This window comes from Dermochelys coriacea, chromosome 24 (genome assembly GCF_009764565.3).
Source record: "Dermochelys coriacea isolate rDerCor1 chromosome 24, rDerCor1.pri.v4, whole genome shotgun sequence".
NCBI lineage: Eukaryota > Metazoa > Chordata > Testudines > Dermochelyidae > Dermochelys > Dermochelys coriacea.
In genome coordinates, this window is record NC_050091.1 from 3428582 (window position 1) to 3451592 (window position 23011).

A 23011-nucleotide genomic window follows, 5' to 3' on the forward strand; every position below is an offset into this window, starting at 1 on the left:
TAGTTTTTAGTTTGTGTAATGGCTCATCCATTCCCGGTTTTTATTCAAGCCTAATTTAATGGTGTCCAGTTTGCAAATTAATTCCAGTTTTGCAGTTTTTCTTTGGAGTCTGTTTATGAAGTTTTTTTGGTTGAATAATTGCGACTTTTAGGTCTGTAATTGAGTGTCCAGGGAGGTTGAAGTGTTCCCCAACTGGTTTTTGAAGGTTATAATTCTTGACTTATGATTTACATCCATTTATTCTTTTGCAAGGAGACTGTCCGGTTTGACCAATGTACATGGTAGAGGGGCATTGCTGGCACATGATGTCATATATCACATTGGTAGATGTGCAGGTGAACAAGCCTCTGATAAAGAAAAGGAGTACCGGTGGCACCTTAGAGACTAACAAATTTATTAGAGCATAAGCTTTCGTGAGCTACAGCTCACTTCATCGGATGAAAGTGAGCTGTAGCTCACGAAAGCTTATGCTCTAATAAATTTGTTAGTCTCTAAGGTGCCACCGGTACTCCTTTTCTTTTTGCGAATACAGACTAACACGGCTGCTACTCTGAAGCCTCTGATAGTGTGGCTGATGTGATTAGGTCTTATGTGTTTTTTCCACCAAATGCATCCGATGAAGTGAGCTGTAGCTCACAAAAGCTTATGCACTAATAAATTTGTTAGTCTCTAAGGTGCCACAAGTAGTCCTGGTCTTATGATGGTTTCCCTTGAATAGATGTGTGGACAGAGTTGGGAACAGGCTTTGTTGAAAGATTTAGAAGGTGTTAATTAGATCAAGATAGGTAACTTGATCTAGCTTCCTACATTTAGATCTTAGTTTAGACAAGAACTATCACATACACCCTCTCTCTTCCACACACACACCCATACCACTGGGTCTCAGATGCCCTTTCTCACACATACTGCTCCTGTCTCTCTCTCTGACACACACTTCTCTTACACAACTTGCTCACTCAAACACAGTTACACACAGCATCCCCAACACACGCATTCCACAGCCATCAGGCCAGCGCATTTATCCCATTTATTCCATCACATGAGTGCCAGTGGATTTAACCAGCAAATAGCGCCCACTTTTAATTCCCCAGCCCTCTCTTCCAATCTTCATCAACTCCCAGGTCTGTGGGGCCAGAGGTAGTGAATTAAAAGGCCTCATCGCTTCTCACTGCCTGTCTGGAGTTAAAGCAAAGAACGAGACAAAGAAGTGCATTGATTTGCAGAGGGGACATCTATTGATCTCTTCTCTCTATGTAAGTGAACAAAGACTGGGACATGGAGTTCCCTGGCGATATGTGGAATGTGAAGAGGATGGTTGGGCTGGGTTCAGGAGGTCTGGTCGATAGCATGAGCCCTACCAGAGAGAGATCCCCACCCTAATAGGGTCCTAGAGCCCGGGCTCCAGCCCGAGCCTGAACATCTCCTCCACAGTTAAACAGCCCCAGAGCCCAAGCCCTGCGTACCTGAGTCAGCTGACGCAGGCCAGCCGCAGGTGCCTAATGGCAGTGTAGACATACCCAGAGATTCCACTTCTCCTTTGCCCTGCACCTTGTGCAGTCATTTAAACTAGTGCAAAGTGGGCGCAAAATGCTGCCCTTCTGATTTTACACCCACTTTGCACTGGTGTAAATGACTGCACCAAAGAACAGCCATGCTGGGTCAGATCAGAGTCCTGGGTCAGATCATCTAGCCCAGTGTCCTGTCTTCCCACAGTAGCCAGTGCCAGGTGCTTCAGAGGGAACAAACAGAATAGAGCATTTAGCGAGTGATCCATCCGCTGTTGTCCAATCCCAGCTTCTGGCCGTTGGAGGTTTAGGGACACCAGAGGTTTCATCTCTGACCAACTTGGCTAATTGCCATTGACGGACCTATGCTCCATGAACTTCTCCTTTTGAACCAAGTTACACTGCTGACAGGCTCAGGGCAAGGGAGATTCAGACCCAGCAATCTGACACATCCTGGCTTCTTCCTTAGAGTCACAGGCCTGGCTGTGCTTCTGCAAACAGCGTCACTTCAGTCTCACACAACTGGTGTTTTAGCCTCTGGTGCAGTCACATTGGTGCAAAGGCTGAGTGCTGACACAGTGTGCATGATTGAAACAGACACAGAACTGCACCAGTGTAAGTCACATGGCACTGGTGCAAGTCACGGCTGTGCCAGGGATTGTGCAAGTGGCTAAAATCCCAGTGGAGCCGGGGCCTTGTGCTAGGCAGCTCTGAAGTGCTGAGCAGAGATTGCCATGCCAAATGTTGCAGAGAGACCAAGGGATCCCTTGTGGGCCAACCTTCCCTTTGGGCAAACCCAACGTTCCCCTGAGCATCAAGTTGCAGAGATGTGGAGAGCCAAGCAAGCCACTAGCTGCTCTTCCTCAAACTCTCTGTTGGGGTTTGTTTCTTTTTAAAAAAGTTCTTGACTGGATCTAGGAGAGCTAACGCTGCACAGAGCAGGGATAGCAGAAGGCCAAACTTCCTTCATGAGTTTCCTTCCTACCTGGGGCAGTGCTTAGGACGTGCTTCAAAGGGGTGAGTTCAAGTCCCCGTTCAGCCACAGATTTCTTATCTGACCTTGGGCAACTCACTTAGCCTCTTTGTGGCAGTTTCCCATTGGTCAAATAGGAATAACAGCCCTACCCAACCGGACAGGGGTGTCGGGAGGGTGAATGCATTAAAGGTTGTGATGTACATAGGCACTGCAGTACCTGGGGGTTGTATCTGTACCTGAGAGAGACTGCAACTTGAGGGTGTCTAGTCCTCCGGGGTGAGTGAATACGGCCCCTGAGTAATGATGATTTCCTGTAGTGTAGACACCTCTCCCCTTAGAACTGGACTGAGCCCCACTGACTCATTTCACACGGGTGCCATTGAGTCTTGATTTTTCAATCCTGGGCTGGATCTGAGCTAGCTATTTTGGAGGAGAACAGCTCGGCTGCATCTCTGAGACATCCTTCCCTGTTTCAGAACAGGCTGGGATGAAAAACCCTAGTTCAGGCAACTCACTGGGTCTTTCCCACCATTGGAGACCTCCCCAGTGCTCTCATGATTCTGACTCCTGAGGGCTCAGTCCATATCAGGCCCAGGGTCCCGGGCTGGAAGAGCTCACTGTTTAATTAGGCAAGTTAGAAGGATTATTCTCCCCGTCCTACAAGTGGGGAGAGGAAGGTCATGCACAGAGTCTGTGGCGGAGGCAGGAATTGAACCCAGGGCGCTAGCTCAGTGCCTTAGCCCCAAGACCGCCCATTAGGTGAGTGGAGAAGCAAGACGTGTGGCATCCTCTAGAGAACTGCCCTTGTCGCAGGCGCCAGAAGGTGGCAGCAGCCTGGCACCAACAACACGAGCTGGAAGCAGGAGGCCCAGCCGAACTGGGCCCAGGACGAGAACATCTGGAGGTGAGAAGGGGGAGTTGTTAGCAGCACAGGGCTGCCGGGCTGGGCTCGCGTTACCTAGAGGAGCTAAGTAACACATGCCAACGTACCCTGTGTTGCAATGGCCAAAGGCGGCGGCTGCCCCACGCCTGCTTGCCCAATGGCCATTACCACTCTCTACTCCCCCAGTAGTGGGGCAATAAGATGTCTCTGAACGCTCCCTCTAGAGAACGCGGGGAACAGAAGCTTCAGCTGGTGGGATGTGCCACCGGGCGCCTTCAGTGCGTCCTGTCTCAACTGCCAGCCCTCTGGCCACGTGACCCCATGGTCTGGGTGCAAGACAAGTTGCCCAGAGATCGGGTCCTGTGCCTGGTTCTGTTTACGTTGCTTTCTGCTTCCCCTCCCGCTGCTTGTCTGTCTTGGCTATTTAGACTGTAAGCTCTTCGCTGCGGGGCCTGTCCTCTGTTTTCTGCGCCATGCCCGGCACAAGAGGCCCTGATCTCCGCGGAGACCTCCAGATATTGGCGCCCTCATCTAGCGGCTCCACGGTAGGCAGGTAACTGGGTGTCATGCCTTTTTGGAGCACTCAGGTTCCATATTCCATCTTGTTGGGCTTCCCCACCCCTAGCTGGGCCCTGGAAAGCTCCAGGCAAGGTCTCTAGTAGATGTCTTTCAGCAGCTAAACGAGATGCAATCCCAGCCCCTTCCGGTTAGTTACACCGCCTCTGAAGAGTGAGGGAATTCTTCCCCCCCTTTTCTTGCTGGGCCCTTTGCTCCCTTCCCAGAGTCTGCCACCTCTTAGCAGCATGGGCATTCGCTCAGCTCATTGCCTATGGCAGGAGGGACCACAGCCTGGTGTCTCTGCCACCCATCGCTCCCAGCAGGGGTTGCTGTGGAGAACAGCTCCCAGCACCGGCCACGGATGCTCTGCTTCCCGATCTGCAGATAATGGCCGTGGAATTTCTGACTGGGAATGGGGTAGGGGGTGGGGAGAAACGAACCACGTTCACCGAGCTTCCTCTCCCAACCAGGGAGCCCACGCGAGGAGGAGACGAGACCTGGGGCTGCCATCTCACGGAGCATGCAGCCGTCGGCAGCCGGAGACCTGCGAGGGTTAACGCGATTGTCTTTGCAACCGCGGACGCCCTCCTGGGAGTGTGGAGTGCTGGGTTTTCATTTTAAGTAACCCTAACGCGGCATGTGATGAAATGCACAAGTCGTGTGCGAGAGACAGAGAGTGGGAGAGAGAGACCAAGAGGGATCCAGGTGGCTCGGAAAGGTAAGAGAGCAGCAACCCATTTGGGGGGGGGAGGTTTTTAATAAAGAGAATTTTCTCCCTTGTAGGTATCTCCAGATCTTTGTCGTCACTTCAGATTTCCAATCACCCAGTTCTTAGATCCTTGTTGTCCTCTAAAAACTGCTGCCACTCCGACCCTCTCCCATCCTTCCGTATAGCCCAGCAGAACTTCCCCTGGGAGCAGGTGGCTCTGTGCTGTTGGATGCACTCGGGCCGTTGCTTCCCATCGCACCTTTTATTCTCACCCGAGAGTTTTCACCTTTGATGGGGTTCACAGATGGGACAGAACTTTAACTCCGCCAGGAATGAAACCTGCTCCTTCGGCGCACAGGGGCTGATGGGCTGTCAATATTGTAACCGTAGGGTTCCCGCCAACCCTGGGCTTGTGATCACCCCCAGGACTGCTTGTGTTCATTTCTTTTCCCCCATTTAAAACCATTTTCGTGTAACCAGAGACCAAGGCGACAGCCCTGCTTGGCAAATTAACTTCTTCGATGTGCTGCTTGTTGCGATGGGACCGGCACAGTGCAGGACTTGTATCATTTGAGAAGGGAGGGAGCATGGCCTGTCCTTGAGGTATGGCGGTCGGAGGGGTCTCCTCCTCAGGGAAAGGTTGTGAAATTACCTTCTGTGGGGTGCGTCCCACAGGCAATAATAACATGCTCTTCAGATTAGAAGAGTCTTCACGAGCCCCGGGGAGAAACACGTCTCTAGCCGGAGAGGATTTAGCAGCATCCACAGAGCAGGGGAACCAGCGTGGTCATGGGATGATACCGCTGGGCAGCTGTAGCGAGTCGCATCTTGGCCCCACCCCAGTGCCAGCCGCAGACCTCTCTCAAAACCCATCCTGTGTAGAGCTGGGGGGTGGCCCTGGTCTCATTAAGCTGAACCCCTAATGTTCCAAGGAATGGAGGAGGACTGGGATCCATGGGCCAGATCCTTAACTGGTGTCAATCAGCATAAATTGACTTCAATGGAGCGAGATGATTTGCATCAACTGAGAATCTGACCATGGGCAGAGTTTGGGGAGTATGGAGGGACATTTTCCCCCAAACTGCAAGCCTGAGGCAGGTGGGGAATTCTCCCCCCCACCACCTACTCACCCATGCGCAGCCCCATTGGCTGAACTGGAGCACCCCCCCCCCGCCCCGGATATAGAAGTCATACTTACACCTGTGGATCTGATGCAGTCATTCCAGTTTGGGCCCATTCGGTGTCTCACGAGGAGGAGGATATATTCATCAGGGTATAGCGTCCCCCTGACCTGCCTGAGCTCAGGGCAATTTTATTTACTGCTTTCATATCTCTAAGCCCGTAACAAATGCACTCCCAGCTGCTTTTGGCTGCCAGCCTTCTACAAGCATGTAGGTGGGGAGGATGCATTGGGACTGTCCTGGGCTGCAATAATTGCGAAGCATCATGATTCAAAAACTGGAACGACAAGACGCTCTTCATGCCTGAGCTTTGCTTCCCACAGCTGGAGGCCCAGGAAGGGGCTGCTGGTGGGGAAAGTGGCAGAGGAAGGGGAGTGGGATTGCCCCAGATGGGCTGTGGCACTGACAGGATTATTCCCTCTGATACCAGCCAGGATTGTCAGTCAGTGCTGAGGGGGATTTACCCAGAGATGGAAAACCCCAAAGAGCTTCTAGGATTAGATCGGGACTTGGAGGATAAAGGCAGCTAATATTCCATCCCAAATCCAAGTCCCCTTCTTAGTGTGAATCCTAATCGGAGCCAGAGAGAGAGAATGCGCAAGGGCCCAATCCTCTGTCGCCCTGCGCTTGGCGCTGTCCGTGACACCAGCGCAGAGCAGGGGGGCAAACAATACTGTCCCTTCGGACTTGCATGTTCAGCACCTACCCTGATGGGGCCCTGCGGTCAGCAGCAGGAGCCGCGTAACCATTTATTTTGCTCTCTTCTGTGTGGGGTTTGTGCTTCTGGATCTGCACCCCACCATCCAAGTGGGCCTCTCAGTCGAAAGGGCCAAGCGTCCCCTGGGTTTACATGGAGAGAGTAAAACAACAGCACTTCTCAATCAGCCCTGGGTTCTCTCCAGAGCTGTCGCGAATCCTGCAACAAACCTGAAATCCGGACGAGCTTTGCATGGGGTTGGGTTGTGTGTGGGGAGTGTTATGGCCCGGGGAGGGCAATGACCCCCTCCCTTGCTCTATTTTGCTGTATCCAGTGCATCAGCTCCACTATATAGTGTAACCCGGTGCACTGGCCCCTTTAAGGCAGGCCAGGATTGCTCAGGTCCAGAAGCCTGGTTTAAATGCTCCCCCTACCCCTGGTGCAACAGCAAGCAGTGGTGGGAGGGAGGCCTTTTTAAACATTACTTTTATAGGGCTTTTCTAGCATCAAAGCATCTGATTCATCCCAGAGTCAATCGCTGGTTGTGCTGGAGCTGAGCCAGCCTCCTTGCCACTGCTCAGCCGGTGTGACTGTGAAGAGCGCTCTGTTCTCAGCTGCCGGCCTCGCTCAAGGGTTTCGAGTTCAGCAGGGGGAGGCTAGTTCTTTCTGGGAACATGAATAAGGAGGTGCCGACTTATACGCTGGGGGTCACATCTGCAGCTGGGGAGGTTGGGTGCTGCTCTCCGCTGAGAGGGCAGCTTGCCAGGCACTTGAAGTGCAAGCGGGCATCATGCCGGTCTGTGTGGGCATATGTGTTTATATACAGGCTTGTGTCCATCTATGTGTGTAGAGGCCTGAGTCTGGATTACACCAAGTCCCCTTTACTCAGCCAGGGCTGTGTAAATGAGACGCAGGCTCTAGACATGCATGAATAGCTATGTACATGGGGAAACTGAGGCACGGCAATGTGACTGGCATCCAGCCCCCTGAACCGCCTGCTCATTAACATTTCCCTCCCTTTCTAGCCAGCAGGAGAGTATATGGCACTCAAAAAAAGCGGCTGCTTCTAAGGGGAGATGAGTTGTTCTGTATGGCAGAGACGCCTTGAGCCAGATTTGGGACCCGTCGTGCTGGGCACTCTGCTCATGCAATGAGGGGGAATCCCTGCCCCCAAAGAGCTTCTGGGCGAACTAGAGGAGACAGGTAGTGAACTGCGAAAGTTCACTCAGCAGTTCAGAGGCAGGAATAAAATCTAGTTCTCCCGACAACCAGCCTGTCACCCTCACGTCTGTACCAGGCTGCCGATCAATGCACCAGGGGCTCTCTGTCCTACCCCAGCTTTGTGTCTGTGTGATAGGCTATCACAGTCGGCCTGAGCTGCCTGTTCACAACCTAACCCTGGTGGGTGGTGGAGAGAGAAAGGAGCAGCAGGAAAGACTGCGATGGAGACAGCCAGACTCAGCCACGCGCCTTGGGGGCTGGTTCCGGTCCCAAGCTTTGCCCCTGGGATTTGCTCTTGGCTCCCGTGGCCCAGACCCCATCCCTGCTGGGATGCTCTGAGCCTTGTCTGGCCTGCCAGTTTCCAGGGCTTTCGCCTTGAGTGACCTTCATCCTCTTGAATCCGGCCCCCGCTCCTCGTTTAAGGTTTCTGTTTGACAGTGTTACAAAAGCCTTTTAAATACCACTTCCCCAAGAGACCCAGACCAGCAAATGAGGAGAATCAGCACCTGGGGTCAGAAGAAAGACTTAAGTGGGGGTGGGAGAGCTGAGTGAGGCCCGGAGTCCGATTGTCCTCCAACTCCCTCCGTGGCTACACCTCTGACTCCAATGGAGCTACTCCGGCCTGACACCAGAGTGAGATCAGAATTGGGCCTGCAGACTGGGGTGCAGGGGCAGATCCTTTGCTGGTGTGAACTGATATTTCAAGAGTTGAGGATCCAGCTGTCGGTTCTAAGCGCACCCTAATGAAAGGCAGTGAGAAGCCAAGGAGGGGGTTAAAGAGGCCCTCCCCCCAAAGAGGCAAAGTAGACAGGCAGAGCAGGGAAGTGGTTAGAGCAGTGGAGATGGGGTGTCCAGACTCCTGGGTCCCATACCCAGCTTTTCAGGGAGTGTTATCAAGGGGGTTCTAATGAGGGAGGTGGGACTCAACAGACCTGAGTTCTGTTCCTCACTCTGCCATGGGCCTGCTGGATGCATGTGGGCAAGTCAGTTCCCCGCTCTGTGCCTCAATGTCCCCATCTGCAACATGGGGATAGTTATACTGACCGCCTTTGGAAAGTGCTTTGAGATCTACGGAAGGAAAGCACGCGGCGTTCTTATCATCAGACCCATGTTGCAGATAGGGAAACTGAGGTGCAGGAAAGGGATTGTTTAAACTCTGTCAGTCTATCTATCAAATCGCAGTTGTACCGAGCGCATCAGTACAGGTAGCCTAGTGTCAGTTACACTAGGGCCCCTTTTTGCTGCCAGATTGGTATAAAGGGGGCAGAGTACAAATGAGAATCAGGCCCTCAGCACCTAATACCTGAGAACCGGTAGCATCTGGTACCGACAAAGCTAGGATTAGAACTCGCGTCCCTTGCTCTGCCTGCTAGACACGCTCGCTGAAAAGCTGGAGATGGAACCCCGGTGTCCGGGATCTCAGCCCCCTGCTCTGCCCAGTAGCAGAAAACAACTCCATTAGATGGAGGCTGGAGTGTGTGTGTGTCCCCTGTTGCTGCTCCTCCCCAGAGTGTCTCTTTTGAGGACAGAGCTGTCATGCCAGCCCCTTTCCCCAGGGCTAGGTTCACCTGTGAGAGAAGATCTGGCCCCTGCATTCACGGCTCCCTCCTGGGAAGGAAGCCGTCTGCCCAAGCCCTGCTCCCCCCTCCCGGGCTCCTGACTATTCCAATGTCCCCTAATCGGCTTGCTTTAATAGCATTAGACGCTTTTAAACAAACAGGCCCTTGACCCTCTTCCCCCCCGCCTGCTCTCCGCTAAGGAGGGGGAGGCTGAAATGCCCTGGGATGGCTGCGCGGGGCCAGCTAAGGCGATTGGAGGGGGATTTGGGAGAGATAAAGGGGCAGGAACCCAGCCAAGTCTCGCCTCAAAGAGCCAGGCCAATTTGTTTCGCGCCAACAAGCATGAAACGTTCTCCCAGCCACACCCTGTCTCTTTCATCTCCCCTCATGGGCGTCTGCTTCTTCCCCGGGATTTCATCCTCCCCTCCTGCCCTGGGCTGGGCAGGGCGAGCTGGTACAGAGCCCCCAGAAACCAAGCTAGGGGGTGCAGCCGGAAAACACCCGGCGCTGTCTGTCAGCATAGAGAGGCGAGATGACTGGGTCAACAAGCCCAGGCTGTGGCAGAGCCAGGAGCAGAACCCAGGAGTCCTCCCTCCCAGGCATCGCTGCTCTAACCACTAGACCCCACTCCCCTCCCAGACCTGGGGCTAGAACCCAGAAGTCCTGGCCCCTAATTTCCGCAACTCCGCTCTAACCATTGGGAAGTATGTGGAGTGCTAGGGACAGATATATGCTGCTTACCCAGTGCCAGTTTGGGGGCTTTCACCACACACGCCGAGCCACGTTCTGCTCTGTCACCCTGGTATAATTCTATCCAAGCTGCTTCAGATACTTAAAGTTACGAGCCTGTGGGGTCAGGGCTGACTGTGGTTAGAATAACCCGGGGAGCAGTTACGCTGCATCCTGCCGGGGGTAGTGTGGGCGGGGGGGGGGGAATAACTCTCTACGATGCAACACTTAGCAACTCCCTGCCCCTCTAGAGCACTGGCCAGCCACCCCCCACAGGCGTTCCTGATTCTGATCTCCCTGTGGTGTAAATCAGGAGGCACTTCACTACAGCTAGCAGAATGAGCCTGGGGTAACACAAGGGTGAGATCAGAATCATCCCTTGTCTCTTTTCCCTCCCTCCACTCATGTCTATTCTTCATCTTTTCCTCTTCTTCATAACTCCTGCCATGTGGGTCCATTCTCCCTCCCACCCCCCGCCCCCATGTCTCCCTCCCTCTATGGGCCCAGTTCTGAGTGACACTAAGGTCCCTTTACGCCCCTTTTTGCACTAGCAGAGCAGTGTCACTTGGAACCAGGCCCAGTGGGATTATTTCACATGAGTGACACCACTCATGGCTTAAGCTTTTTCAGGATCAGGACCTACAAACACTCGACTTGTGAAAAGAAAAACACTGCCGCGTATTGATATGGCGGGCTTTGCGGAAAGGAAAGCAAACTATAAAGCAAGGTCCCTTTTGAAAACAGACAAACCAATGAGGATTTCATTTCTAAGCATTTGTTAAACAGGATTTTACTTTTCAAAGAGACGTAAAATCCAAAAAACCAAACATCCCCGCCCCCAGCCCTAAATAATTAAAACAAAATAAAGAAGCAAAGAAAGAAAGAAAAACAAAAGAGAAAGTTGGGGGAAAAGAAAGAAAGCTGGAAAAGAAACAATAAAATCGTTATTCATAAACTTAAATGCCAATCAAATAAGAGAGGTGTCTTTAGTATCTTCCCCTTCCCATCTATTATCCTCAGTGGCCTGTTTGCATTTCTGCTTTAAGCCAAGCAGAGAGAATTGTCTTTATTGTATTTATTTGACTGTAATGTCCAGAAAATATAATAAACGGAAAATGCAAAAGCAGAGCTGGGGACACTATGTGAGTATCTGGCCCAAAATAAAGGCAGGTTCTGGAATAAGGGAAAAGATGGACCTGGTAAATTTCACCTTGAGCTCCTGGTAGTAGGAAGTGGAGGACTTTGACCAGGGAAATGCACTCTCCCTCCCGTCCCATTGTAACCATTTTCTGTTGTTGTTTTTAATGTGAGTGAATATTAAATCACACTGGATGTTTCCATTTAACAGACAGGAGTTTAGTCGCAATCGTCTTCTCCTCAATGACATTTTGGATCTGAATATAGAGAGAATGTGATTTTTATCAAATCAGGTTCTGCACCATGGGCCTGATCCAAAACCTGCTAAAATCAGTAGGAAATCGCCATTGATTTCAGCGATGCCTGGAGCTGTCATCAAGGTTGTTTTTATATTGTTTCCGCGTTGCATACAAAACCAGCTGCCTGTTTAGAATCTGCCAAATGCCGGTTCTGTCACCTACCTAGGGACCATTCCGACACCAATATCTACGAATGTGGGCAACTTCTTTCCCTCAAGTCCTCCCATGATGGAAGAAATCTGTTGTTTTTGCTTGTTCATTTGTTTTTATAATAAACTGCATTAGATGAAAACCGTGGTGGAACGACTGACCAAAGTGGAGTGTTTGCAGGATTGGGCTCTCAGTGGCATGCTGCAGGATCGGGCCTTTGTGTGTGTGTGTGTGTTCTGAACAGACGCCTATGGAAGTCAATGGAAAGACTCCCACTGATACTAGAAAGGCCTGTTATTGGGCCCAAGTCTCTGCCAGTCTGCTCCTGAGCAGTCATTTGCTCGGTGCGACCCAAGTGCACAACATGTGGCTAATTGTTTTCCATCCTGGATTTTTTCTCCCTAGGATCCTGACAATGCAAAATATTTTTCTTCTATCCAGATTTTGATGCTTTTTGGTTTCCTGTTTCCTTTTCACCCTATTTTTCCTTTAAAGCTACTTTTCTCTCTATTATTTGCTTTAACACTGTGGGGGGGTTTCAAAATGGCCTATTGCCCATTTCAGTAACATTCCCAAATAATTTGCAGTGTTTTGGGGTTCTGTTTGTTTGGTTTTTGTTTTGTTTTTATTCTCAAATTAGCCAGTTTAGACTTTTCTGGAAAATAAGGGAAAGTTCAGGAAGAAAAAAAACCCCATAGTTTAAAAAAGAGAACGAATATTAAATGTATTTCATCCTATGGATTCTTTTCTCTAGTGGCAATGGCTTTTGTGGAAAGAGGTTATGAAACAGCTCTTTGTTAAAAAAAAAAAAAAAAAAAAAAAGGCTAACCAAACTGGATTTGAATATTATTTTCATGGGATCAGTTGGCCCTGGAAAGGCAATCGTTGCAGAGAATCCACACACAATTATGCGTGTGAGTAGCTTCATTCATACAAGTCCCATTTCTCATGTGGATAAGTGGGTACTGTCAGGCCTTTCTTCGGCTCTCTGTTGATTGGGGATAAAATGATAGGGGGTTTCTTCTTTTTAGAACGTTTCCTAAGAGGGTTGAAAGATGTGAAATTCACCAGTCCCGACTTTTCTCTTCGTGCAGAACCTGCCTTCTTTAAGTCATAGGGCCAGAACCTCAGCGAGTGAAACTCCAAGTTTCTCCATTGACCTCAAGGGTACTGTGTCAATTCACAACAGTTGAGGGGCTTGCCTTTTATCTCAACTGAACCATGAATTTCTTAAATTCTCGTATTGCAAAAATAAAAAGAAGAGCCACTCTTGGCTGGTTACAAGCCCGAACCTTTCCTTCTCCTGCGTCCCCCTGCAGGTGACTTTGTCCAGGAGGACGCTGTAGGTACGTTCAGCCACAACCTTGCTGCTTGTCTGTTTCTTTATTCACTATTTAAAAAGCAGAGTGCAGAGGACTAACTGCATTTTTCTATGGGCTGATGGAAAACCCAGCAGGAAAATTCCAAATCCTTCCAGCTTCAGGAGTAGGAGCTCTCGCTCCCTCTCTTCCCTGGGAGTGGGGTAAGAAGATTTAAAATTAACCCTTCCCCCTCCTTTATATATAAAGATGAATCTTCCTAAAACTCTGAGTCTCTTTCTTTCTCATTCGTTTCTAACGGCATGCAGTAGTTTCTAGCTGAAATAAATCCCCAGAGATCCACATCTCAGCAGCAAGGTAGGTGAAGACTAGATCTGAGAGCTCCCAAGATTTCTAGTTTTCAAGGCTGTGATTTTCAAGGGGGCCACTTTCAACTCTTAGTCAATTTCTTTCTTTCTTTTCTTTCTGAGCCAGCAGTTTACCTAGGGAATTTCGGGTGAATGGGGTTTTTTGCTGATCACCCTATGATGTTTGAAATCCTGAAATGTGTTAAGATGCTCAAAAAATGGTTATAAATCATAACCAACAAAGGAGTTTTCTCAATTAAAAAAAATTGCATTTTTCTTAAGTAACAACCCTAATGGAAGGGGGGGGAGCTGGCGATTTCTCTTAAAATCACAGCAGAGTGACTGAGATATTTCCCAAATTGGAGACTTAGATCTTGGGGGAAAGTGAAGGTCCTTTGATTTAATTTTCCAGCCAGGCATTTGTTATATAATTCTTCCTTCTGCTTCAGAAATATCGGGCCCAAGTAACAAATCAATGCATCCCCACTCACAGTTTGCAGTGATGCCCTGGAGAAGACAGGAGTGAGAGGTCCAGAACCGCTGAAGAATCTGTAGACAATGAAGTGTAGAAGTCTCCTGGAGACAAGAGAGCAGAGGACAGGTCTTCTAGAGATGTAGACAATAGACATGATTTTCCGGACATTGGTCAAGGAGACGTGAGGTACAAAGGCAGAAAGGAACGACATCCCCGATAGCGCGTGGGTCTAGGCTGGGTCTTTAGGGTGCAGAAGGGGCTTTGGCTGGCTCCATATCCAGCCTCGCTATGCTCCTCATAGGGAAATCGGGCAGAAGGAGCAATCAAGAGGAGGAAATACACCCTCTCACGGCTGCCTGGCAAGAAGTGGAGGTGGCATCTGTCTGCGGTGAAGTTACGCAGCTCTTCATCTGAGGTACAGAAGCGATGGGAAAAGCTTACTATGTACAGTCAAGTTTGTCCAAATGAGGGTCAGTGCAGGATTGTTCCTTCCAGCCCCCTCTCCAAAACTGCCTCTCTCTCTCTCTCTCTCTCACCACACATCCCCCTCGGCAATCTCTCTGCCCCCGTTTCCCTCAGCCTCGAGTCTCTCACTCCCAGTGCTGATCAATGCTTCAGGTTTCTCCTTCTCACATTTGTTATGACCCACGGGTTATATTGGTCCCTCTCCTGCATTCCTTGTTCACTTTCATCCACTAGCTCCTGCCCTTTCAACTTTGACAAATATATTTCACCGGTTCTTCACGTCACATTGCATCCAGACACCCAACTCCAAGCTCTGAGCAAGAGTCTGCCTGATCTCCTTGATCATGACCCTGAATCAGTTTGTGTTTGGAAAGTACTTTGGAGGGGCAATCTGCTATAGGCCCTAATTCCTATTTACATTCTGGCCCCTTTCTGCAGTTGCTGCAGGAGGACCACAGTGCCCGTGGAAGGGGGCCTGTCTGAGTATAAGAAAGAATCGGGTCCTATGGGGCTGATCCTGAACTGAGCATCACCCAGTTCCACAGAGAGTTCTATGTATTGTTAGTGGTAGCAATAATCTGGGCCTCATTCTTGTTTGCCTGCTGCTCTGGCAATGTTTAGGGGCCTTAAAGCGAGAGTAAATTACAGCTATAGCGACGTTACAGCCTTGGCCTGGCCGGAACTGAATAAAGGAGCCTTAGTGTGAACAAGAATCAGGCCCTTTAAGTCTAAAGATACACGTCAGAACTTTACACTGGAGAGCGTTCTTAATGATCATTGTGTCTTCACTGGCTGCTATGATGTAGGTGATCGGGTTCTATACTGTACCCTACCCTGGTTCTTAGATTATTATCTTGATTTTTATAATGTTGTTTATTAGATTGTTAGACACTTTTTATTCTTCAGCCTGCAAAATCCTCGGGGCAAGAACTGTCTTTTGGTTGTTGCTGGTGGAGGTTTGTTGGGCCCCGGTCTATGGTTATAGCCCCACAGGGCAAATAATAATAGAGCATATCCATATGGCCCAATAGGGGGAGCTGTGGAGGGGTCGTTGACTTGGGGTCGTAGATGGGGGTCCTGACTTGGTTGACATCTAGGTGCTAATTGCAGGGACACACACACACACACACACACACACACTCAGCAGAATAAGGATGTCCTGTCCTGGAGTGACTCTTCCCATATCCTCCATGGGGCAGGGCTTGCCTGCTGTAGCTCTGGGTTTAGGAGGGGCAGCTGGAGAGAACACCCCAGCTTGAGGGATGGTGGCAGGTTTCTTGACACTCCCAAGGGCCTTTGGCCAAGGGCTTCCAGCAACCACAATGCACGCACCCTGTGTTTATTTCCTTGATTTATGCAAATGTCGTGTGCCACCCGACAGTACGTGTTCTGCAAGAAACAAGAGGAGAGATCCCTGAGGGAGCCAGACTGTGGCTGCGTATGAATGAGTGTGGAGACCCCTTTCCTCTTAGCCCTGATATCAAATACACCTGTGAGTTAGGTAATAGTCCCCCTTGCAAAGAGCGGGGAAACTGGGGCATAAGGCAGTGAAGTGACTTGCCTAAGGCCAGGCAGCAAGTCTGTGGCAGAGCTGGGAATGGAAGCCAAGAGTCCTGACTCCCAACACTGCCTCCAGTAGTAATCAGACCATATTGTGCTCCAGAGTCCCAATAATGACATGAATCGTTGACAGTGGCACTGCCCTGCGGTCTGAGCCCATGTTCCATTTCACTGCCATGGTGGCTTTGATTTTGTGCGTCCCCAGGTCTGTAAAATGCACTGTGGCTGTGTGTCTGAGGGGATCCCCAGCTCCTACTGGATCTCAGGTGAGAATACAAACCTTGCCGCGTGGAACTCCAAGGGGAGAGAGGAAAGCGCGTCTTCCTTTCCTCCTGTGGAGTCGGTCCAAGTCCTTGCAATGCTGCACGGGGTGAAGCTAAGTTAGGGAGCGAGGGGCCCAGCCCTGAGAGGTGCTGAGCACCTACATCCCCCTGGAGGTACCACAATCTGGTACCTTTATGCAGCAATTTTACTCCCAGAGCCCGTTACAGACTATACATACGGGGATCACGCTCCCAGCACTGAAATGCAGCCACCTCTGAGGTGGAACTCGGCAGCTGTTTGACATCCTCACAGCAATGCTGCACTAGAGTTGGCAACTTTCTAATTGCACAAAACCCAAACAGCCCTGCCCTGCCCTTTCTCTGAGGCCCCGCCCCTACTAGCTCCATCCCCCGCTCACTTCGTCGCTCGCTCTCCCCCAACCTCACTCACTTTCACTGGGCTGGGGCAGGGAGTTGAGGAGCGGGAGGGGGGTGAGGGCTCCAGCTGGGGGTGCGGGCTCTGGGGTGCAGCTGGGGATGAGGGGCTTGGGGTGCAGGAGGGAGCTCAGGGCTGGAGCAGGGGGTTGGGGTGTGTGTGGAGGAGTGCAGGCTTCAGGAGGGAGTTTGGGTGTGGGAGGAGATTCTGGGCTGGGGCAGGGGGTTGGGGTGCACGAGGGGACTCTGAGTGCGGGTTCCGGCGGCGCTTACCGTGGCTCCCAGGAAGTGGCCGCCAGGTCCCTGCGGCCCCTAGGCACAAGGGTGGCCAGGGAGGCTCCCGGAAGTGGCTGCCAGGTACCTGCAGCCCCAAGGCACATGGGCGGCCAGGGAGGTACCACGTGCTGCCCTTCAAGGCACATGGGCAGCTCTCGCACCCGTAGGCGCCACCCCCACAGCTCCCACTGGTTGTGGTTCCTGGCCAATGGGAGCTGCGGAGCCAGCCCTCGGGGCGTGGGCAGCATGCAGCACCTCCCTGGCCGACCATGTGCCTTGGGGCCTCAGGGACCTGGCAGCCACTTCTGGGAGCCACGCAGAGCCAGAGCAGGAAGGGAGCCTGCCTTAGCCCTGGGCCCCCGCTGTGCCACCAACCGGACTTTTAATGGCGCCCAGTCGGCAGTGCCGACTGGAGCCACCAGGGTCCCTTTTCGACTGGGCGTTCCAGTCAAAAACCAGATGCCTGGCAACCCTACACTGCACAGGGCTCACTTGCCCAGCACTGAAATGCAGCCACCTCTGGGATGGAACGTGGCAGCTGTTTAACAGCCACACAGCAATGCTGTGTAATACTTGAAGCCAAGAAGTCCCCTGGGAGTTGTGGGGAGGCTGAGGGCAGCCACAGCTGGGGTATGACTATGCTCTCACTTGGTCTGCAGGGCTGGCTTTCCCAGACTGGGCCTACAAGGCAGAATCCAGCCCTGGCTCCCGTCAGATCCAGCTCTGGCACTTCATCCTGGAGCTGCTGCAGAAGGAGGAATTCCGCCATGTCATTGCCTGGCAGGGCGAGTATGGGGAGTTTGTGATCAAGGACCCTGACGAGGTGGCGCGTCTGTGGGGCAGGAGGAAATGCAAACCGCAAATGAACTACGACAAGCTGAGCCGGGCCCTCAGGTGCGGAGAAGGGGCCACATGCGGCGGTGGGCACGGGAACCCATCTCGACCCAGGGCAGAGACTAGGGGGTTTATTGATCAAAGGAGAGATTGGATATTTGGTGGAGAGGCAGAGAGCAGCCCATTCCAGCACTGCTTTGATCCATCCAGGATTCAGGGACCCTAGGTAGCTCAGTCCCCGAGCTAGAGGGAACCACAGGGTCTGTCTGTGTTCAGCAGCCTCATTATAGTCCTCGCTGCCGAGTCCTGCCTCTTTCCACCGTGAGGAATCAGGGCAAACTGACTCCCGCTAGCCATGGACCTGATCCAGGCCGGGATCTGAATTCCCATGCTTTTAGGGGAGTTCAGGCCCCAGACCTAGCACATAGATAAGAGGTGAGCTGTGAAATCCGGACATAGATTTAAAGGAAGAGGGGAAACTTATTTCAGTCTGGCTGTACCTCAGATGGACTCACAGGGACACCCAGATCCATCCCTGACCCTTTGGAGCAGGAAAAAAAAAAGACTCCGCCTAGCAGAGAGCAGCCCAGAGGGGAAGCAGACAGACTGTAGCAAAGTCAGAAGGAAATTTCTGCTGTCACGCCTAGTGGGCAGGACTGGGCTTTAATGCCCAGTGTTTTCTGCTGCTCAGGGCAGAGGAGGAGATTTTAATGGTTTTTTTATACAAATGGAAAAGATTCCTGGATCTTCTCTCGGCTTCCTGGTGCTTGTCTGTTTAGTGACACGTCCGTACGTCCCCCGCTGCTCTAACATGTCAGGCTTTTTCCTCTTCCCCCGCCCCAGGTATTATTACAACAAGCGCATCCTGCACAAGACCAAGGGAAAGAGATTCACCTACAAGTTTAACTTCAGCAAACTCATCTTTGTCAATTACCCGCTGTGGGACGTGCACTACCCGTCCCCGCCCCTGCTGATGGGGGCCGCCAGCGTGTGCCGCCCGTCCGTGGTCTCCGCCGGCATGCAGAGTGAGGTAACCACAGGGCACGGGGCTGGGATGGGGTCACAGACTGCCCTGTGGGCGGGGGCAGGTCACAGACTGCCCCATGCACGGGGCTGGGATGGGGTCACAGACTGCCCCATAGGTGGGGGCGGGTGAGTGTCAGTCCCAGCTGCCCCAGGGACCCAAGGCTCATTGTTAGGACCCTAAATATGGGGGTCCCCACTGCAAAGCTCATTCCCCCTCCAGCTCCTGCAGAACATGATCTTCACCCGCCAGGCCTTGGCCGACCAGCTGGCCTTCCACAGAGGCCTCAGGGACCCGCTGGACACGGCGAGCACAGGGAACAAGAAAGGGACTGCCAGCGGGCCCCGTAAGTGCCATGTGTATCTGTGAAGGGGAGGCGGTGGGGGGGAGGACAGGGGGGACAGCAGCACAGAGCAGGGTCAGAGAGGAGCTTTTCAGGAGACCTCATGGCGGTACCCACATGCATGTGTGTGTGTGCCTGTTTACCTGTGTGTGCGAGTGCACTGGTGTTTGTGTGCGAGTGTCCCAGATCAGTGGGTGGCTGCCGTTAACACAGCAAGGGAGAAAGAAGGGCCCAGCTCGCGTCCAAGGATCCAGCCTCTCACCAGACGGAGCAGCAGCGTCTGGCAGCTCCTGGCACTGGCTGCATGATGGTGCCAGGCACTGCTGAGTCCAGCCCTGGCGGCCCCGCAGGGGCATCTGCCCCAGGGTCTCTGACCAGCTGGATCCAAACACCCCTGAATTTGGGGGGATTTGAATCTGGATCCAAATGTCCCTCCCCCACCCTCCGCACACTCCCACTATCTGCTGCAGGTCCTTAAAATTGGAGGATGTCCTGCCAAGAGGGAGGGGCTCAGGAAGGGCAAAAGCCTCAAAAAGCCCTTCCCCCATCGCTCAACCCCCTACCTGCCTGTTTCTGGAAATCTTTGGGCAGCCACAGCTGCCTTGCAGGTGTCACCTGCACAGAGAACTGCCTGGTTTTCGAAGGGTTAACCCCCAGCAGCCTGGACTGCAGACCCCGCCTGGGTGCTCTGGAGCCAGGCACAGCAAAGGTGCAACCCAGCTTCAGTGACCCCTGTGGGGCTTTGCAGGGACACAGAACCATCTGGATCTGCCCTGCCCAGGCCCCCTCGCTGTCCAGGGCCCCTGGCAGAGCACAGGACACAGGGCTACTCAGAACCAGGGGTGTTCCCGCCCCAGAGCCCCTTTGCCACAGCGCCAGCTTGAACTGTATTATAACAGCACCTAGGGCCAGATCCGGGCCCCATTGTTCCGGGTGCTGCAAATGGGGAGAAACAGTCCTTGCCCCAAAGAGCTCACAGTCTGAATAAACAAGGGTAGGAGGGGAAACTGAGGCACACACCAGCGGCGTGACTTGCCTAAGGTCACCTGGCAGGGCAGTGGCAGAGCCCGGGAAGAATCCAGGTGTCCTGACTCCCAGCCTAGTGCCCAGTGCGTGCTCAGCCCTCTGCCTCTAGCACGCACACAGAAGGCCCAGCCATTGAGGTTTCGTTTTCAAGGAGGTAGTGGGGCCTAGGTGCTCGGGCACTGGGTGTGGGGACTCAGGACTCCTAGGTTCCATCTCCAGCGCTGCCAGTGAACTTGGGTTCCGTGACTTGGGATGCGCGGTGGGGGGCACCTGATTGGTGTCGGCTTTGGTCCAGTCTCACTTTGCTCCCTGTCTCTGTTCCTGTCCCCAGAGTTCAGCTTGCTCCCCTCTCCCTGCCTGTTCGGCTCCTGCTGCTGTGGGGGAGTGCAGGAGAAGTTCCCTCACCTGGGCGTCTTCCCGCCAACGTTCCCGCACTCCGGCCTCGGCCCCCACTCCAGCCGTCAGCTCTGCCCCCCTCCCCAGTACCCCCAGCCCAGCTCCCCTGACTGGTCACACTTCCCCAGCCACGTCTTCCAGCACGGCCGGTCAGTGCTGCCCCTGGAGGAGAGGGCCCAGCCCCACAGCCCATTGGGACCCCCCAGATCAGAAGCCCTCCTGAAGGGTGTCGGCTTTCCACCCATTAGGCTGCAGGGGAGAGCGTTCCCTGGGCTCCCACTGGGTGCCACGCGGGGCCACGGGAGCGCGATGGCCGGAGAGAGGCTGGGGTACCCGCCGGACCTCTCCCAGCCTAAGGAGGAAGAGGAGGTCTCTGCAGAGAGCTGCCTGGGTGTGAAACCGAAGCTGGAGCTTGAGGGCCGGCCTCAGGCCAAGGGCGCCGGCAGTCTGGATCCCAGTGCGGGAGATGATGGTCTGCATTACCCCCCCGAGGTACAAGGCCTCCACCCACCCAGCATCCCCTGCTTGCCTGGCTTTAAAGCTGACTGCTCCCTGGATCCTACCTAAGACAGATGGGCAAGGGGCGAGGGGATGTCAGCTCTTCTCCTCCAGCCCTAATTCCACTGTCCCAGGGGACCCTGCCATTCCAGCTAGCAGACCAGAAGCTCCCTCGACCAGCCGGTTCTCTGCAACCCGCCACTCACCCTGTCTCAGGGCTGAGGAGATTGATTTCCAGTAGGGTGCTGACTGGGCCCCCAGAAAACCAGCCACCAGGGTCTGCTAGTGACTCATCCTCATTCACCCACCAATAACCCCTCCACCCACAACTCCCTGAGGCAGAGCCAGGGAGGTAGGTGCCCCGAGTGTGCAGAGCCCTCTGTCTTCCTCGCCTGGTCTCAGTGCCCCACCCCGGTAGCCTGAGACACGCTTCATTCACACCCCAAACTTCCCCAGCCTCTGCTCTGCTTCACAACTAAACCTGGGTCCAGACCAGCCCAGCCACTCTTTGTGATCAGACACCCCCTCTCCGGGACGGCCCATTCGGTGCCGGACCCCAGCTCTTCATTCGCTTTGAAGCTCTCGGCATGTGTCGGGGCGGTGACCGGAGCTGATGGGCAAACAGGTTTGGAATCCCGGGGGAACCCCTGAGGAACACGACAAAGTTTTCATTTTCCTTGCCATTATTTTCTTCCAAAGGTTTAGGTGGGGAAAAAAAGAACAAACAGACTGTTCAGTGTTTGGCAACAGGAAAATTTCAGCCAAAAATTTTCAAATTTTCAACAACCCCCCCGCCCCAGCTTAGCCCAAAATGTCACCCGCAGAAATCTCTGCTTTGACTAAAAACTTGGTTTCTGTCGGAAAAAACTTTGAGAAGGGAAAATGTTGACTGGCTCCGGTAACACTGCTGCTGGCTCATCCCCAGGGATCCCACATGGGACGTGTGGATCAAGAGCACGAGCCACCCGTGTCAGTAAAGAATAAGGCCTGTGAGCTTGGGCTATATCTGTCTCATCAACTTCATGGATCATCCAGCTACTGGAGGGGGGAAAGTCCTGCACTGGGTCCACATGGGGAGGTTGAAGTTGACCCAATATTTCCCATTAAACACTCAGCTGCCACCACAGGGTTATTCTATCCCTTTTTTCTTCTGATACTCCCCAGCCACCGCCCCACCCATGCTGGGGACACATTCTGAATTGCTCAGGCCCCAGTTCCCTTTGCCTGGCGATACTCTGGAGACCCGGGGGGAGGGGGAGGTGTCTTTCCTCTCGACTTTCCTCCCTCTTGTTCAAACATTTGTGTGGAGTGTTTGCTAAGTGCCTAGTTGTTGGTCCCCTTTGCCCTGCTGTTGGGTTCCCTCTTAACGCCTCCTCTGCCAGATCTCAAGTCTGGTCTTGGGCTACGCTGCATCAGTGCCCTGCTGAAATCAGGGGAAGGTCAGGGGCCATCCAGCGCTGAGGCGGGGTGTTCTGCCTGGGGGGGTCCCAGACCATTCAGCACAACAGGTGCACTCTGGAGGCACCGAACATGCAGCAACTCGGCAGGGATCTTTTACCTGGCTAGGTCTGCTCCTTCCAGCATCAGAACAGGTGCATTCTCTTTGGCTGGAGCCTAGAGGTTCGCCACCAGCCCAGCCTGATTTGTCTGTATATACAAGTCCCTGTGCCACATTGCCCTGACATCTCCCCCGCTCCGCCTGTCCGGCAATGCCCTCGCCGCCCCACGGCAGTTTGTCAGTGAAATAAATGTGCACGGCCTATCTAGTCTCACCCCGTCTGTATAAAAGATGAAACCAAACCTGGTGAATAAAGATTGTTTGTAGACAAGAATCTCTCGGTTGTTTCCCCAAATCTCCATCTGAAGGGGGCTAAGTTAGAACAAAATCCACCTTGTCATCTGGGGGGTTGGAAAGGGTGCTGCTTGTCCAAAGCCTTGACAGAAAATGCTTGCCCCATGTTCCTGATGGCCAGAGCCACTTATTCCTATGTGCCAGTAGGTGGCACTTTTTATATCATATAGGTCCTAGCTAGACATTAACCTAAGCCACAGTCATCCAAAACGGGATGTTCTTTGAAAAGATCGACACTAGTTCCACCACAGCAATTGGACATGGTGCAGGAATTAATTCAGGGAAGCCCTATGG

At 52.8% G+C, this 23011-nt stretch overlaps 1 protein-coding gene across 4 annotated transcripts; it reads left to right on the forward strand.

Moving 5' to 3' along the window:
- Positions 1-689: 689 nt before the first annotated feature.
- Positions 690-22660, forward strand: ETV3L (ETS variant transcription factor 3 like). Of its 4 annotated transcripts, XM_038383558.2 has the most exons (7): positions 690-3909; positions 4393-4640; positions 15976-16036; positions 17404-17638; positions 18422-18608; positions 18825-18948; positions 20303-22660. In XM_038383558.2, the coding sequence occupies exons 3-7, from the start codon at positions 15985-15987 to the stop codon at positions 20932-20934; spliced, it is 1230 nt and encodes a 409-aa protein (XP_038239486.1). In that variant the 5' UTR covers positions 690-3909; positions 4393-4640; positions 15976-15984; the 3' UTR covers positions 20935-22660. The 4 variants fall into 4 exon arrangements, with proteins under 4 accessions (XP_038239486.1, XP_043357782.1, XP_043357784.1 ...); XM_043501847.1 differs by having other exon boundaries at positions 690-4640; XM_043501849.1 differs by lacking the exons at positions 690-3909; positions 4393-4640 and adding an exon at positions 12668-14160.
- The last annotated feature ends 351 nt before the right edge of the window (positions 22661-23011 follow it).

What these genes read in the sequence shown, in the direction of transcription:
- ETV3L (XM_043501847.1), top strand. Translation starts at nt 15,985, where the DNA reads ATGCACTGTGGCTGTGTGTCTGAGGGGATCCCCAGCTCCTACTGGATC. An exon ending in AAGCTGAGCCGGGCCCTCAG is followed by an intron (nt 17,639 to 18,421) that starts GTGCGGAGAAGG and finishes CCCCCGCCCCAG; the next exon opens with GTATTATTACAACAAGCGCA. An exon ending in AGGGACTGCCAGCGGGCCCC is followed by an intron (nt 18,949 to 20,302) that starts GTAAGTGCCATG and finishes TCCTGTCCCCAG; the next exon opens with AGTTCAGCTTGCTCCCCTCT.